Source organism: Poeciliopsis prolifica, unplaced genomic scaffold (genome assembly GCF_027474105.1).
Source record: "Poeciliopsis prolifica strain line A6 unplaced genomic scaffold, Auburn_PproV2 SCAFFOLD001, whole genome shotgun sequence".
Taxonomy (NCBI): domain Eukaryota; kingdom Metazoa; phylum Chordata; class Actinopteri; order Cyprinodontiformes; family Poeciliidae; genus Poeciliopsis; species Poeciliopsis prolifica.
Genome location: NW_026562376.1, coordinates 15,855,215 through 15,873,289, shown reverse-complemented (window position 1 = coordinate 15,873,289; position 18,075 = coordinate 15,855,215). Strand labels below are relative to the sequence as shown.

General features: G+C 39.4%; 1 protein-coding gene across 1 annotated transcript in view; it reads right to left on the bottom strand.

Moving 5' to 3' along the window:
• Positions 1 to 220: 220 nt before the first annotated feature.
• Positions 221 to 18,075, bottom strand: part of LOC129359574 (neural-cadherin-like) — a 124,523-nt gene continuing 106,668 nt past the window's right edge. Inside the window, exons 28-33 of the mRNA XM_055029284.1 lie at positions 17,846 to 18,012; positions 13,543 to 13,807; positions 12,525 to 12,711; positions 8,962 to 9,212; positions 2,388 to 2,542; positions 221 to 1,279 (exon numbers count right to left, since the gene is read on the bottom strand). Coding sequence (XP_054885259.1) covers positions 713 to 1,279; positions 2,388 to 2,542; positions 8,962 to 9,212; positions 12,525 to 12,711; positions 13,543 to 13,807; positions 17,846 to 18,012 — 1,592 coding nt within the window. The 3' untranslated portion in view covers positions 221 to 712. The remainder of the gene's footprint in view (positions 1,280 to 2,387; positions 2,543 to 8,961; positions 9,213 to 12,524; positions 12,712 to 13,542; positions 13,808 to 17,845; positions 18,013 to 18,075) is intronic.

The following is an 18,075-nucleotide window of genomic DNA, read 5'->3' as shown; positions in this document are numbered from 1 at the left end:
TCGAGTTTGTTATGAATGTTATCTTCGTATGAACATTGAAAACACATGAAAGGTGTTGTTTCAATAATGTGAAAGTGATAACACTCCCAATGTAAATCTCATTTAGCTGATTCATGTTTGAAGATGAAGGTTTGCTTGAACTTCAAAAAAAAGAAAAAAAAAGAGGAATATTTGAGCATGACGAATAGGAACGCCTGTTTGAACAAGACCGAGTTTGAAATATTATCAAACATACTCATTTATTTAAAAGGAAATAGATAATACAAATGAAACAATTTTCATTTTGTCACATAAATGATTTCATGAGTCATTAACAGCGCAAAGGATCCAGTTTTCTCAGAGAAAACTCATTTGGCTCGCTGCTTGCAAACATTTCTTCTATGAGCTTTATGACATGGGTTTGCTTTGACACAGGGCGCCTCCAAAAAGTGCTTTCTGTGAATTAAATACTGTACAGTGCAATTCCAAATAAACAATACATCACATCTGATCATTCATTGGTAAACATCTTTTATATCAAAGAACATAAATCTTCAAAGTTTCTTATACAGTAGATTTTTAAGAGAATTCACACAGACTCAGCGCAGTCTTTCCAGTCTTAAAGTATTTCACATTTAATGACCTCCCTTTGGATTTCCGCCATTGATTTCTGATTAATGTTGTTTTTTTTTTTTTCTAGGTAACCTCCAGTTCTGTTTCTCAGAGCACAGCCTCACCCATTCTTCTCACACTTCAGCTGCCCTCTGCTCTCCTTAAGCTTGTCCTTCTGACTGTCCGCAGTCTTGGAGTCTCCTCTTAGGTCACACATCACAGCTCGAAGGGTTCTAAATGTGTCCATCCGGGTTATCTGCGCGGCGTGAAGCTTCACTTCCGAACCCTGAGATGCACTGAGGGAGCTGAGGGAGCGCACTGAGGACAGGCTGTGCTCCTTTCCAGAGGGACGGCGCGGCGTGGTCATGGTGCCTGGGTCCTCTGTGTGCTCCATGTCTCTGATGACCTCACACAGGTAGCGAGCCAAATCTTGGCTGGAAAAGGAGAAGGCTCTCTGAGAGCGGCGGAAGGTCAGAGGGGACGACAAGGTTTCTGCCTCTGAGGGGGGGATGGCCAGACGCAGGGCAATAGCAGCATTGCCATTTCCATTTGACATCCCCTTCTTGTTGTTGTCTTGAGAAAGCTTAGTCTGTGGGTAGGAGCTGGTGTTTTGTGGATAGCTGTAGCGGAGGGATTGTGCAGGGCTGGGCTGGAGGGAGCGCTGCAGCTCCACCATGTTAAAAGCATTCTGTGAGAGCAAAGAAAGGAAAGGACAAAACACAATAAAATATATAAATATATATTTCATATCTAGCCGATAACAACAACACTGCACACGCCGTAATGACCAATGCCATTTTGTCACAGTGAATGACAATTTAACCAGTGGGCTCAACTGATGATTCTGGGAGTAAATGAGCCTGTTACTTAGAGTAGATGGGAATCCACAGCATAGGAAAGGAAATTGGCAACAACAGCTCCTTTGATCAGCCAAGTAATTAATTATCTGTGTGAGCGGACAGTGTTCTGCTCTTACCAAGCCTATTAAAACTGAAGCATTAACAGCTATTGGTGCCTTTTTGCTTAATTTCATCTAATTGACTTGCTTCCCTCAATCTCCAGGGGACTGATATTTGGTTATCATTTTGCAGCAGAGAACATTTTATATTAAATGTTAATGTTTACTTTCTCAACTGTGTCCTCTTTTGTGATCTTAGTCCCAAAATATACTGTGATGACAATTATAATGCCTGGTACGAGTTTTCAGTATATCTTTATACATTTGAACACATTACAACCACAAAGATTAGACATGTTTGTTAATGACATGATAGACCAACACAGAGTAGCATAATTATCAAGTGAAATGAAAGGATATTTGGTCTGTGGTTTAGTTTTGAAATACACTTGCGAAACTAAAGTAGGTGAAATGTTATTTTACCCCTTTACTCTAAAAACGCAAAAAATATATATATATATATATAAAAAATGAAGTGCAATCAATGCTCATTTGGAAGTCACTTAAGTAGGTTATAAAAACTAGGAATACAAGCCTCTTTGCCTATCAAGATAGGCAAAGAGAGGATTAATCAGACATTTATAAGCTCAATAGTAACTCTACATATTCAGTTACGCTGAATATGTGTAACTCACATATTCAAAAAATAAAAAAATAAAAAAATAAATGGGTGAAACTAAAATATTTACCCCAAAGATTTGTGATATTACAGCAAAAGTCAAATGAAACACTCTGAAGACTGTGATTGTAATGTGAAAAAAAATGTATAAAAATTCAAATATGATAATATAATGTCTGCAAGTCTCTGTTAAGCAATTCTAAGTACTGTCGCATTTACCTGGTCCTGTTCCCCGCCACCTTCCTCGTCGTAGTTGAGCACATTTTCTCGGATATCCTCCCACTCGCCGTGGTGTGCAGACACATGGTAAACACCCTCCTTCAGGCCCTTGTGCCTCCTCCAGCAAGAGTAAAGAAACAGCCCCAGCATCAACACTGAGGGGTGCCAGAGAGCGTGTTAGCACAGCGGGGAGCACTCACACATAATTAAAATGAGAAGCTAAGCAGCAAAACGACTTGCCTTTGGATGTAAAAGGAATGAGAGCGCAAAGTTGGGATACAAATTTGAAAACTCTAGTTTTAAACACCCACTCTAGCATTTCCATGTCACTAAGTACATTTTTCATCAAAAGCACTAAGAACTAAAAAGAGCTCACATCATTTGAAACAAATAACACATAATGCATCACAAATACGAACGCCATAATACTGATTCAGTCCGAACGGCCGGTCGGCTACCTTGGGCATACAGTTAAGAGGCTCTAATGGAACAAACGTGGAAATGGAGGCACCAACCTTTCCACCCATTCTCTTTGATGTTGCCTCTCTGTTTCCTGTCTTATCAAAGACCGCAGCTCCTTGGAAACCTATTAAATAAATTTGTACTCCTCCCAGCTTAAACTGGGAGCCTCAGTGGCTAAACGTGGGGAGGAATACTGCAGAAGCTGAACAGGAAAAGGTCCTGAAGCACACACATCAATCATATCTATTGTGTGCTGAATTATACAACATGCTGGACTGACCTTTAAAACCCATTAATCTCAACCAATATTTTCACCCTGTTTGCCATCTTTCATGTTCATTTTTTTTTCTTCTGCTCCCAATCTGTTTTCACTACGTTGAATCTTTTCTCTGTTCTCGCTCTCTGTTTTATTGTTGTTGCTGCTGCGTGTTGGAACGCCCTTCCCTGCTTACTCCCCTCGTTCTCACTCATTAAGTCTCTCCCTGTTTCTGTTTTCCCAGTACCTCTCTGTCCTCCTCTGGCCTTAGCTTTTTATCTCGCTCACAAGATGGGATCCATTTCACCTGGAGTATCTTACATGGAGTGAGCTAAGTACTGATTTAATTGAAAATCTTGAGAGAAATCTGAGAGAATGGCATTAGTCCAGGATTTTTAAAGTAATTGCTTTGAGGGAGAATAATACAAGCAATGACTCTTTTGGTGCTCACACGAGCAGAAAAACACAACTCCTCCAGAGGTAATCTGCACAAGAAAGAGGTGAAGGAATTCTTTAAAAAAAAAAAACAAAAAAAAAACAACAACTGAAAATCACTGGTTTTTCTCAGTGAGGAAGAGGAGCTGTCTACTTTAAAAAAAATTAAAAAAAACTATTTTTTTGATGAAACATGGAGTAACTTATGTTAACCTAAAGTAGCTGCAATAGGCATACAGGACATAATAAACACTTTTCTTCACTGTGCTACTTTTTCCTACTACTCTCCATTTATGCCTTACTGTCAATTAATTACTGATATTACCTTTACTTTTTCTATCTGTTATTTTATTTCTACAGCTTAGTTATATGTATATATTTTATGAATAAAATTAATTAATCTGAGCATTATTGTGAGCAGACTGAATTTATTTGCTCTGCTTTTGTTTCGCAGTTAATTTTCCATCATTTGCTCATTTCGTACAAATTACTCACTCCCCAGTTGTCAGTGTATATTGCACACCTTGATTGCTGCAAATTCAATGATTTGATGCATTCAGACATCCTTAGTATGAAAACATTTTGACAACCAGCATCATTCTAAACTGAATTTTACCGACAGCAATGTACTGTGACTTGGATCAAATGAGAAAGCATGTCTTTGAATCTATTTCTGTCCCTCCGATTGGACTGATATGAGTCTTTATTTCTGTGTACAAGATGAATCTCTTAGTGTCAATGTGCCTTCAGGTGAGAATTATTGTGAATTGAACTGAATGGGTTGCAGTCGGCGGTGTGAAGGTGCTACACACTTTTAGTTTTATGCTCCTCTCATTTCAGACAGAAAAAGATTTGAAGGATTCCTCTTAAATCCCCAACTGACCGTCCTCTCTATGAGTTGGAGGAGAGAGCAGTATCGATCAGCTGACCTGGCTCCTTGACTGTTAACGCCTGAGCAGCCTTGAAGAAAACACCAGAATCTTGATAAGGTTCCAGCCCGACGGCAGCTCTTATCCTTACCTCCAGGATTACCTGGCTCTCGAGGTGCAGCCTGCAGGCCCCCTTCCCTCTAGCATCACCTGAGCTGCCGTTAAACACATAACTACAGCGGAGGAGTGCGATGGGCGCCAAATTGAGGCTAAACTACGGCTCCCTCCAAAGCAAGCATCCAAAATTAGATATAGGTAAACAGACACTGGTTGCTCTATACCTGTGGCAACTGCAACACAGAGTAGAGTGCGAGTGAATGTGCAGCTACACTCCAGTGAGATCAATATCCCACAGGGTAGAGCACAAACATCGCAGTCATTCGTCAATCTATAACACTGCTGCTCCTCTGCCCTCTAACCACTACTATGAGCAGAGCATTATGATGTTAGACTGGACTGTGCATTATGAATGAGAGTGGAGAAAACTGTAACCAAGCACGATCCCTGAATTTAACTATTTCACCGCGCCTCCAGTCTGAGAGCAATGAGGGGAAAAAAAAAGAGCTGTGAAACAGATTGAACATCAGTGGGAAAAGAGGTAAAATGGGAAGAAATAAAAACTGATGAAGATGGAAATGAGACAGGTGAGAAATGAGGAAGAGTTGGGAAGTAATTTATTTACACATTTTTCAGGGATAACGGGGGAAAAATAGGCGGCACTTTACGCAATGGCTTTGGAACCGAGCTCATCTGGACAGCTAATTCCTCTATTCATCAAAACACACGGTGCCAGAGTTGATGTTTGACTAATGAGCATTGGTCAGACCATCTTGTTCGGTCAATAACCTCCACTGATCTGGGATGCTGCTTGGCCTGGGATGCTGCATGTAAAACTTAATAATGGATGATCATTTTAAGTTTTAATGCACTTTGAGGTGGAGTAAGAGTCCCCTTTAATCTAGCATCCAGCCAGCAGCCTTAGCTAAGCCCACTGAGTGAATTTATAGCAGTGGTTCTTGTGGTGATGAGCCTGAGGATCATCATTAAACAACTGCTGTTTGTGCTGTAAAAGCACCTGTTTTCTAAATTAAAGGACAGGACTAATTTTATTTTCGAATACAACTAAATATTCTGCTTGCTTCCAGTTGAGGGAAAAGATTTGAGTTGTTTTATTATTTTTTTCTTAACCTGTGAAAATGTAATTACACTCACCAACGAGTGTTCGTCCTGATCCAAATTGCATTACGGAGCAGCCTACGACTCCTGCTGAGGTGAAAATTTTGCACAGTGAATATAAATGCCTCATCTGCAACCACGGACAAACTGCTTCAGTGTTTTTCTTTTTAGGCTGGCATTGCAAGTAGCTCATGAATTTCCATGAATGAGGCCAAGGCCACACCTCATCAGCTTTGAATTAATTATCAAATATCGCAGACAACTTTATGTTTCATTGGAAAGTGTCAGAATAACTGATCACCTAATACTGGCCACACGGCCCTTGAGGGAACGTCGAGTCAGTTATAGGCAGGGACAGTATATTGAATTGCCGAGGCGTTTCATATGACACAAAGACTCATAAACAGCAGCAGCCTTTCAGAGGGAAGCCAGTCCAACAACATGTAGGCTATTTGTCTTTCTATTTTCGGGAGCACCAAAAAAAGCACAAAAATTCCTTATGTGATGCCAACACAATTAGTTTATCTGTTTCCTCGACCTTCACACAATAGGATTTTCCATCTTTTTTTTTTTTTAACAATTGGAATAGAAATATTTCTGCATACTTATTTAAAAGAAAAAAACCCTCTGGCAGCAGATGTGGGTAGATATTGAATCTTGATCCTGTTAGGTCTTAACACAGCTTATGAAACCATCAACCATGCAGTTTTATTCATCTGTTTACACAGGGAGGGCAAATGTCATCAGTGCAATTTAAGAGCTGAAATATCATTTGAATAATCAGTTATCTGATGCCCTTTGTGTTGCCAGTTAAACAATTTAACTGGTGTTCCTTAGCTCACTGGAGCTCGATATGTTGTTAATTTGTTCCTAAACTCTTAGACTTGTAAATATCACTGGCTATCCTCCTGCTTATGTTTTTAAATTTTATGGACTACATAAATAATCACTGCAAAGATAACAGAAAGAGATGACAAAGACAACCTCTCTTATGAGAGATTTTTTTTAAGCTATGCGAAGAAAATTTCATTGCATGCCTGTACAATGAGAATTAAAAGAAATTGAAGGAAATATAAGAAACCTCACTACCTTCCCTTTGAGCTTCTTACGAGACCTTATGTGGACCTCAAGCTTTTTTACTCGGTGCGCAGTCTGTCGGGGTCACGCTGACCCTGTCTGCGGTTTTACGAGTATATTTTTTGTGTGTGTGTGTCTGCGCGTGGTTTCAGAAGCTGCCGTTTTGACGGGCCTGCTTCCCAGCTGTCCGATCATGACTTTCGCTGTGCTCCTCCTTAGCATCACATTGAGACCCCGGAGGTTAAAACATGAAATAACTTTCTGTTTCAATTGTATTAGCCCCCTACCCAATTGACCAAATAGCTGTCTCTGAAATTGATAAGTATTCCTTAAAGTTAAATAATACTAAATACTGAACATCTTTTCACATTGATATATTTGGCAGCATATAAATAAAAACTAATTTAACTGATCAAATGATATATATCACCTGATATATTGAAGGTGAAAAGTGGCACATCATGCAAAAATTCAGGCAAATTTCAACAAAGGGTGAGAAACAGATCCACTGGCATCTATCCATGTATAAAGGTCAACAAAGTCATTTCTTGGGATCAGGAACTCCAGCAAACCAGCTAAGCAATTATCCACTAAGTAAGATAAAATAGTTTTATACCTTCCAAGGAGGGCCAGTCTAACAAAGTTTCTCCAAGGGCACATTGACAAAGTCTTGCTTTGAGCCTAGTTTGCTCATCAAAACCCAAGGTTTTTTTTTTTTTTTTTTCCCATATTTACTGTTGTTGCCAAGCTTTGCCCAACCTTCATTAACATTAGCATCAGCGATAAAACTCTAAACTTCAACTGCTCACTTCTCAGCAGGGACAAAGGAGAGAGCACATAACCCTCATCTTATAATTATTGATTTCAAGATTCTGCTCTTAAACTACAAAGCATTCAGAATCCGCTCTCCGGTTTACAGATCTGAACTCGTGACCTCACATGTGTCAGAGTGCAGCCTTAGATCATCTGATGAGCCTTCAAAGAGAAACTTTTTGGGGAGGGCACGCAATCTCCCACAGCTTATATATTCTATAACTTTATTTCCTGTCGAAGCAGCTTTGAGTTTCTACTTGATATCTTTCTATTCCGACAGACGGACAGACAACCAAAATAATTGAGTCTCCTTCTCGTTTTTCATATTTTGTCCAATTACAACACAGTTCTATGTATTCTATTTTTCAACGTATGTATTTAGTTTTTTTATTCATAATTCTAACTGTGAGCTAGTTTTTGCACATCCAGCAACTGAATTTTTTAAAATCTATTCTTTGCAAAATAGCTGAATTTCACTGAGGCTGATTGATTTACATGGTTTGGCACCAATGTTGATATGGATTCAAGTCTGAGCTTTGACTTATTAGAATGCTGCCATATTCAATAAATGGACCTGTTTTGATGAGGTTTGTATCAGATTAAAATGTCTTTTCAGGTTTTAGTTTGAAAAAAATCTTCCCAATAATACACTACTTTATTTTGTTCTCTCACATAAAATCCAAATAAACTGCCTTAAATCAATGAACATATTAATGGATACCTGCAGTCGGATCACGTGTGCAGGTACAAAGCGCCGATATGGCTAAGAATCTATGCTTAGCTTTGTTCTCTTATTTTTGTCACATAAGTGAACATTAGCTTGAAGTTCACCTAAAACACTCTAAAGTGATAAAGAGGACAATCAAAGGTGTTCCCACTCTGCATTGCCTGCTCTATGAGCTGCAAAAAAACTAAAGTGCTCCTGTGATTGATGAGGTAAACAATAAGTTGGCCAATTAGAAAGTAAGGCAGAGAGTGAAACTGACTTCTAAAGTTTAGACAATAAGAGACAGGAGTAAACAGACATGAAAAATAGAAAATAGAAAGGATCTCAAAACCTCAACAGATTTTTCTTAGTTTTCCTGAGTCACAAATGAGGACAAGCAGTGTTTCTCTTATCTCCACGCTTCCCTTCCTGTGTTTCCTGCTTTTACCAACCGCCCATAGAGAAACACATCCCAGCATAACTCAAGAGATCAATAAAGCAACAAAATATGCGGCTGTGTACAGAATCAACAGAAGTGAGAAAAAATAAATACAAAAACAAAACAGCTTATATACAGATAAAGCAGATATTACATGATGGTACAGTGACAATGAAAACAACAAGACAATACAAGAAGAAAGATGGTAAAAAAGAAATCAAGACAAACAATCACAATGTTTGGTTACCATATGTAGAAGAGGACATAGTCAACATAGCTACCTAGAAAGGCCATGACACAGATGCTGATGGCAAACATGGAGCTGAGGCTGAGGCTGCTGCCGTCCTCGGTGTGGAACACGGCGAGCGCCACCTCGCAGTGCCGCCCCCGGTAGCCCTCGCTGCAGTGGCACGAGTAGCGGGACGGCGAGTGGGCCACGCATGTTCCGTGCCGACACGGCCGGCTGGCGCAGAGCGTGTAGATGCACACTCTGCCCGAGGAGGTCTCTCTGGTCATGTGTCCCGGAGGGCACCTGTGCAGGGAAGATGAAGAACCATAAAGCAGATACATGAGACACTTGGGAAACTGTCAAATAATAATAATAATAATAAAAAAGAACATTGAATTTTTCAGGAGTTATGGCGTGTAAGCTGATGGTGTAAAAATAAATCCCTCAGGAGTTACACCTCTTTTATCAGATTCAAAGATATGTTCTTTGAAGGTTACAGAATGTTGACTGGAAATGAAAAAAAAAAAAAAAAGGAACAAGAAACAAGACACTAAGATTGGCTTTGCAGCAGTGGTCCCCCAGTATATTTGTACAAACTATCCCCTGAATATCACTCATCCCTGCCCCCTGCTTCTCTGAGTGCTTTGTATCCGGAGGCTGTGCTGCAATCACAGAATATGGATGCCAAAGTCCCCACTGGTTTGGAGTGTTGAAATCACAGCAAAGAGACTTAGTGATCCTGCAGAGTTTAAAGGGCCAGCCAAAACTCTTACAGTCGCTGCTGGTATACGCTTTTCTTTAAAGTTGACTCAATATTTGACACTCGGCATGCAAGTGGTCCATTTGGCCTCGTTGCCATCTGTTGGGCAATAGCGCATCAAGAAACAATAAAAAATTCGCACAAAATTATCATACTAAGGACGCAAAACCTCCTTTCCCTGCATTAATTTATGTATGTTTTGTCATCTATTATTCATTCAAGTGCAAGACTTGCATAAATAACAGATCTTTGACTTCTATATTTCTGCTATGAAATTAAGAATTGTTGACTTTGGATCACCTTAGAAACAAACTAAGTCAGTCAGTCATTTTCAGTTGTATAATTATGACTTCCAGTTGTAATGTAACAGTAAAATGTTACCTTTTACTGAGACATGCAGCTTAAATCACAGACAAAACATATTCTAGAAGTACTGTCAAACTTGAATGTATCTTGACATAGGATAGCATAGTTCGTCAGTAGATTCAAGTGTATCTAAAAAAAATTACAAAAAAGCGCAATACTTCTTGCCAGTCACATCGGAAAGTGATATTTATATATCACTTACATATTAAGAAAAGTTAATATGTTGATATATTTCAATTTAAATGACTACAGAAAATCAAAATCCCAAATTCAGTCCCACAGAAAATCAGGATACTGGGGAAACATTAATGAAAACGATGGTGTAACATCCTAATCAGCTAATAAACTCAAAACACCTGCCATGGGCAGATATCCAGAAGACGGTCATCAACACCCTGACAAGGACAAGCCACTAAAGGTCATTGTTTAAGAAGCTGGTTGTTCACAGAGCAAGCACATTAACAGAAATTGAGTTGCAGGGAAGAGTGTGGTCAGAAAAAGTGCATCACCAACAGGGAGCATCATCGCCCTGAGAGGATTGTCAAGTGAAATCCACTTCAGAATTTGGGGGAGCTACACAAGGAGATTGTGGCAACACTTGGTGCAACAAGAGGCACCAAAGTCCACAGCAGTAGAAAACTTTAGAGCACTTCATGTTTCCCTTTCTGACAAGCCTTTTTGGAAATGCTGGTTTTATTTTCCAGCAGGACTTGGCACCTGCTCATGCTGCCAAAGGCAACAAAGCTGGTTCAGTTCATTATTAGCCAGCAAACTCCTCTCACCTGAACCCCAAAGAAAATCCACGAGTCTCAGATTTGCTTAATGAAAGATACAAAACATGTTACATTTCAAATTCTCTGAAAAGATTTTGTACAATCTTTTACATCACAAAAACATTTTTGCTTTAACTTGGCATTTATAGGCTTTGTGTCCACTGTATGGATCTCACAGACAGAAATGACAATGTTTTCACAAACAAGATCATTTCTGAATGTAAAACCCTGGCTCTGGGTGTCCCACAGGGTTTAGCTCTGGAACCTATTACTTTTGTCCTATCATCATCATCATTTTATCTTATACATTCTACCTCTTAAGACTTATTCCAGGAAATTTCTTACCGTTATGATAGCAACATTCACAAGACCTCATCTTTGATTAAATGCCCGGCCAAAAGGTATGTTTTTCACTCTGCTATGTCCTTGGAGCATCATTTAAGACAATTAATAAAAAGCAGTGGTTTTACCAACTATAGAACATCTCTGAGCTTTAGAGTATTTTATTTGAAAAATGAGCCTAAAATGATTATTCACACTTTTATGTCTCCAGTCATTCCAGGATGCAGCTACAAGGCAAACACTCAAACGAAGCAACAAATTACAGCCATTTTAGTGTCTTTGCACAGACTGCCCTTGCATTATAGAACATATTTTAAAATTTTAATCGTAACTTTTATAGCTTTTTGTAAGATGGTTGTGCTCTTCTTTATATCGCTAGTATATGGAGATTGACAACTCCTCTTCTGAAATCTGGTCACAGGTTGCTTGTAGTGTCATGGACTCATTCTGAGCTCACAAAAAAAAAACAAAAAACATTTCTCTTATTTTTTGTTACATATTTTTTAGTGTTAAGTCCTTCTGCCGATTTATCTCCTACATTACTACTTACTTTACTACTCTTCTCCAAACGACATTTTTCTCTTTACTCTCAGGTCATTTCATTTTGTAGCAACATATGATATAATGCATATAACAAAACTGCTTTAGTTTTGAAACTGAATCAATCATTTTGGAATCAATTGGATTGTATTTAAGTGGAGGGGATTTATTATTATTATTTTTTGCTAGTTCTGTTAGTTAGTACAATAAATATAACAGGAACTAAAAGTTATTTATCCATTTATTAATGATTAATTGTAATTAATTATCAGTATTGCTGAGTCATGGCTGTGCTCAACTATTAAAAACATATCTTAAACAATGTTCGTCACAGAGATCCGAAGTAGATCAAAATAAGTGATTTTTCAGTTGGATGGCCAAATTTGTGTATTAAGTTTTCAATGTTTTCCTTTCAAGGGACATTCTGGCATTTTACTTGCTGATTCATGGCTTTGCTGAAGATCACAAAATTTCAGTATTATTTGCAAGTCATTTGAAGTTACTCTGAATGTGGAAATGACCTTTTGGATTTCCTTTGAGTATTAATGAGTGCCACCTTTTAGCTGATCCCCATTATTTAGATTGGATAGGCACAAAAGATTAAAATGTAGAATAGGCCAGATAGCTGGACGGTCAGACAGACAGAAAGACAGACAGTTTTTAACTCTGCAAAAGTATAAATTGACTGCTGACATTTCTAACTTCATCGTAAGTATGATAATCTGATGCATCCTTTGTTTTTGGAGATCCGCATGCAAATATGTGCCGAGCGTGACTGCACACTTTAAGACCGCTTTAAAATGTTTGGTTGTTTATTCTCTATATTTACAGCACCTGCAATCATGCTGTCTCCAGAGGTCCAAACAGACCAAGGGAGGGGAGCAGTGGTGCTTTCTGCAGGCATCTGAGAAGCAGCCGACAGAGACGCCCTGTGAAGCGACCAACGTCTGAAGTCCTTCTGAATGCTGGTCCTGATCCAGGAGAACGGAGCGGCCATTAAACCTCACATCACGCAAACAGCCTGGCGAAGACAGAGGGAAATAAGAGAAGGGAGACACCAGTCCTCAGGGCAAAAATCTTTTACAGGCACACATTTACACAGCAACAAGAGTGTAAACTGGAATATGCAGGCACACAAGCATTAACACTCGTAGACTTGCTGACATACCTGCCGACCACACTGCCAAACATACAAACAGCCCCGGGCTATGCTCTCAGCACAATTTTTTTTTCTGGTGTTCTTTCTTTCTACCAGTTAGTTTACTCGCTCTGTTGAAAGCACAAAGTCTTCTGCATCATGTAAATGCATATCAGTGCCACTGACATACTCTGTTTATTTGTTTTGAACTATGACATCAAAACACATTTTATTGTGTAACACCTACGGTCCAGGAAGAGGCAAATCTAAGTATCAAATCCACTCAAATTCAGCTGGGAGACACATTCCTTTGAAAAAACAGATTATAAGTTACTACAAGTCATTAAGGAATTACTCCTCCATTGTCTTCACCTGACCAAAACTTTAATCACCCTGATTTACAGTCAATTCCAAAAGTATCTGCCATTTGCAAATCTTTGAAGACATGTAAGTGACAAGTGAGGCAACACAGAGCTTTTGTAAATCTCTTTCAGTCAGTGGTCCTTGAGATACTTCATTAAATTCTCTGTGCCTCATCGAAGTCATTTCAGAAAATTTGAAAAAGCATACACCTGTCAACTGTATATATTGTTCTGTCTTTCTGTGTGTGGGCAGAATCCAGCAGAAAACAAGATTTGAAGGTAAAAATGCAGGACATTTTTACAGAAATTATTTGTTGTTAGCAATGCATTTAGTTTCCAAGCAGAAACCTACCAAAGAAGCTGCGGTTGTGTCCTGATGGGAAAGAGTTCCCTAGCATCACCACAGAGGGGTCAATAATGATCTCCTGACTTTGGCCGGGTGAGGCGGTGATTTCAAGTCGACCCCCACCCCTGTCCAGCCTCAGGGTGAACTCTCTGCCGAACCGATCCAGCTCCACCTCATGCCATTCCCCATCGTCCAGGCGGTGGTACGGCAGTGAGATATTGTAGTCTCCGTCTCCCAGGTTGTAGAAAACAGCCAGCAGGCCTTGAGTCACCTGAAAACACAGTGGTGCCTTTGAAAAATTCTTATATTCCAAGCGAAAGATTGAAAGCACTTTGATAATCAAGACTTTGCTCTAAGTTGGAGCCATCCTAATGCTACAGTTGGGCACTTTTGTACTGCTGTAAAACAAGCTGTTCAGTTTTGTCAGCTGCTGCAATAACACTGTTCTCTTAGTGTAGATTTCAAGACTCAGGAGTAAAATTGCAAAATGAGGTGCCACGAAGCAGACTGACAGTCTGACAGAGTTGGATTTCTGCCATATTGCACTGTGTTGATGTGCAAAAAAACAGCTCCTGAGCATAACAACATTATCAGAACTAGGCCAGCTCCCAAGGTGAGGAAAAGGCAGCTGAGGGTGAGCAAGGCAAGAATTGTGAAATTTAAGCACCCATACAAGCCCGTCTGCCGTAAAACCTGGCAGAAAAGTGGGATGGAAATTCCAGCGGTAAGAATTTATTCGGCAATTTTGCAGCAATGATGCTCTGCCAGGTTGCTCCACACATCACTGCATGGCAAAGTCATCCCGAAGGCAGGGTATACATGAAACAACAATTATCTTCAGCAGTTAGGGATGAGTGAACACAATGGACAAACCAATGTGAGGCTTCCCATAACTGCAGCTTGTACATGTCCTGAGCTTAATTGGAAACAGTAGGTCTAGATAATTCACAGTCAGCCCGGCATGCATTAACTATTGCTCCCTCAGCAGGAGCCCCTTTGTACTGGACGCACGTAAATGCACACCCATTTATAAAAAAAAAAAAAAAGTCTGAGCTCGATGTGATTTCCCTACTGTTTCATCTTACCTGTAGTGCAAAGCAGAAATTGTGCAAAAAAAAGAAAAAGAAAATAAGGTTAATCAATGCACAGGTATAAATGATTATATGAACTTTCTGCAGTATCTCTTGAGTCATATGCAATCATCTCTTCTCAAAATATACTCAAAATATATTTCAGCATATGTCAAAGCTCTGATTTTTTTACTCTTTTCAGAAGTTAGTTGTGGAGTTGATCCCAGACACCCTCTAAAAACTTCTTCTCAACAAGCATTACTCTAAATGTTTTCCTTACAGAGAGGCTGAACTCCTCTGAGAACCGAACACAGTTTCTACCCAGCCTGCCCTTTTTCAACCTCTGTGTGAAAAACTACTTCTTTATTCAGTGGGCACTCAATTCCATATCTATCCATAAAAAAAAAATAAAAAAAAAATAAAAAAAAACTGGGGCAAAGAGGTCGCCCTTTAAATTAGCAGGTTTAGTCAGAAACACAGTAGGGTTGTGTTCAAGAGTTTCTGTGTGTTTTGGGACAACAAGGCTGAAAATGTTTCAGCGTGTTTGCTGCAGACAGACATCAGAAGCTTTATACAGCTCACCAATTCAGTTCCATAGAGGGTTGCGCAGAAAAGCTCCACAGCCCTCACACCACACATTAAAGCCAACAGCCGTTTCCTTCTCCTGTCACTGTGGGACTGAAACGAGGGAAGGGGACACTATTGTTTTTTTCCTCATGCAGCATAAAAACTAAAAGATCAAGGGCTGGTGCTTTAAACCGTGCTGTCTGACAAATAAGTGCCAGCACAAAAACGAGACGTTTTTTTAACAGCAGACTGGCAGTGTGAAATCCGTAATAGAAACAGTTTCGGTGCAACCGGGTGACCTGTGCGTGACAGTCCTACCAGAGTCAATTACTTCCAGGCACTGTTCTCACTTGGCCTGTCAGCTGGTTAGATGAAATCCTTTGACAGGGAACATCACCACCATAAACACTCAGCATAGTGTCAGGCGGAAGACACATAAGAAGTAAACTACACTGTCTATAGCAGTCAACTGATCGGGTTGAAGGAAGTACGCCTTAAAAAAGTTTTAGCACCTCTTGGGACTATTTCATGTTTTAAGACGCAGCAGCTAAAATTTATGTTTTAAATATGATGGTCCAGCTCAAAGCAGTAACAGCAAAAGATACATGGGGTCTTCAAAACTTTTATAACAAAAATCAGTAAGTGCTATGTAAATTTGACAGCAAATTTAGTGCATTAGGAAACCATTATTCTGTGCAAATGCAGCTTCAAGTCTTTAAGGGCTGCCACGTTTGCACATATACAGGTTGAAATTGTTGCCTCATACCTCAAACTTAGAAAGATAAGTTGAATATTTTAGAACATGGATTATCTAGTTTTGTATATGAATAAAATGATTTAGGACTGGACTTTTCTAACACAGAAAAATACATAAATAGATTATCATGAATATGGGAGCACAGCTCTTAATGACATAATAAAATTAACCTGCCATCAGAGCTTTGGGGTATTTCATACCCCAAATATGTATTTTCTCCTGCTTTTTTAAGACATGTTGGCCATTCGATTGGCTGTTGAACTGATCATGTGTATAATGCTGCTTCTATATTTATGATTAGAATTTTAGAAGATGCATAAAAATGTATTAAGAGTATCCCAATATAAATAATATGAAGGAAGAACAAAAACACCACCTGTAGGGCAAAGGACATACACACAAATAACCCCTTAATACAACAAATTTATTTTTAGGTATTGTCCTGCTGGAAGGTAAATCTTCTAGGCTGTCTCTTCTTTGTCTTCTACAAATCCCAGCATGATTTTTTCTTTATCTATCTTCCCCGCAAACAGTTTCTCTTCTAAAGAAAATATAGCAATCGCAGCATGATGCAGCCACCACCATATGTTACTGTGGTGATGGTTTGCTCATAGTGATGTGCAGTATTTGTTTTCTGAACCAAACTTTGAGGGCAAGGGAAAAAGCTCAAATTTGGTTTCATCAGATCAGAACATGTTTCCTGTGTCCCCTATAAAGCTTGTGGCAAACTGACAACATGGCATCTCTTAACTTTCTTACACCAGCTCTCTTCTTTCCACTCTTGCACAAATTGGTGCTTTCCAATTTGTGGAATGCACCATTAATAGTCTTTTTTTTTTAGGCTAAAGATTCCTCCTCCCTACTTTCCAGTGGCCTCTTTGGTGCTTTTCTTATTAATGCTTTTGATGCCTGGTTGTCAGTTTAGGTGGATGACTACATTTTGATGGGTTTGCTGTTGCACCAGCCGTTTTCCATTTTTGGATGATGGCTTGAACAGTGCTCCATGAAATATTTAAAGGGTGTGTTATTGTTTTATAGAAGAAAAAAAAAACTCACTTCTCCGTGGATATTATCCTTTGCCTTCAGGTTGCTGCTTGTACACTAATTTTCTCTAACAAACCTCTGAGTTCTTCTTAAAACAGCTGTACTGTCTGGTAATTAGGCAGTCTCTGAGGCTGGATTTTATTCAGGAGTCTTTCTTTTTAGAGGTGCCTTGAGATTACCTTTGTTGACAAATGGTGCTGTACAACTACAGCAAATTGTACTAAACTTTCTTGGATTACAGGAAAGCCCAATATAAATTTATGCAACTCAGTTTTGCAAAAAAAAAAAACATGCCTTCTTTTTATTTAACTTTAAAATTATGCTGTAGTTTATTCTTGTCTGTTCCATAAAACCTGCATGACATACAGAGATGCTTGTAGCTGTAATGTGATAAAATGTGAATAAGATAATTGTGAATACTTTTTTAAGGAACTGTTTTTATTGCATCTAGTGAAATACTGCACAGACTTTGAGCTTACTTTTCCATATAAGCTGTGTCAGAATTCAGAAGTGCTTAACAAGAGATTCGACCTCCCATTTATTGCTATGCCCACTGACTCTCTTGCTCTGTTAAAGTGGTTATGAAACTTTAACCAGAAACAAAAATACCCTTGAATAAGGAGGGCCTATTATTTTTAATCAAACACTTTCCAAAACGGCTCTCTGCAGATTTAGTCAAAGAGCCACTAAGGAACATACATATGTCAGTCAACAGCCCCCTCAGTATCCACCCATATGTCTCCAACCCTGATATTACTCACTCACAGCCTGACAAGCATCTGCTGCAATCATTTACAGGGCCTAATTTGAGGCTCACAAACAAGACAATCGCAGCTGTCAAGGTGGAGGCGGGTGACCAGCCGTGACTCACCTCTAAACGCAGGTATTCACTTTGCTCCTGGGATAGCAAGCTGAGGATGACCCCTGTTAAGGCGCGAGTACGGACCCCAACCTGGACTCTGGTCCGCCTTGCAGGGAGAGACCACAAGAGCTGCAGCTGAACGTGGCTCCGGCCGTCAAAGGAAAACTCTGGAGTCACTTGTCAATCAAAAAAAAAAGCACAAAAGGCTTGTTCAATTAATTCAGCTGTCACATGGGAAA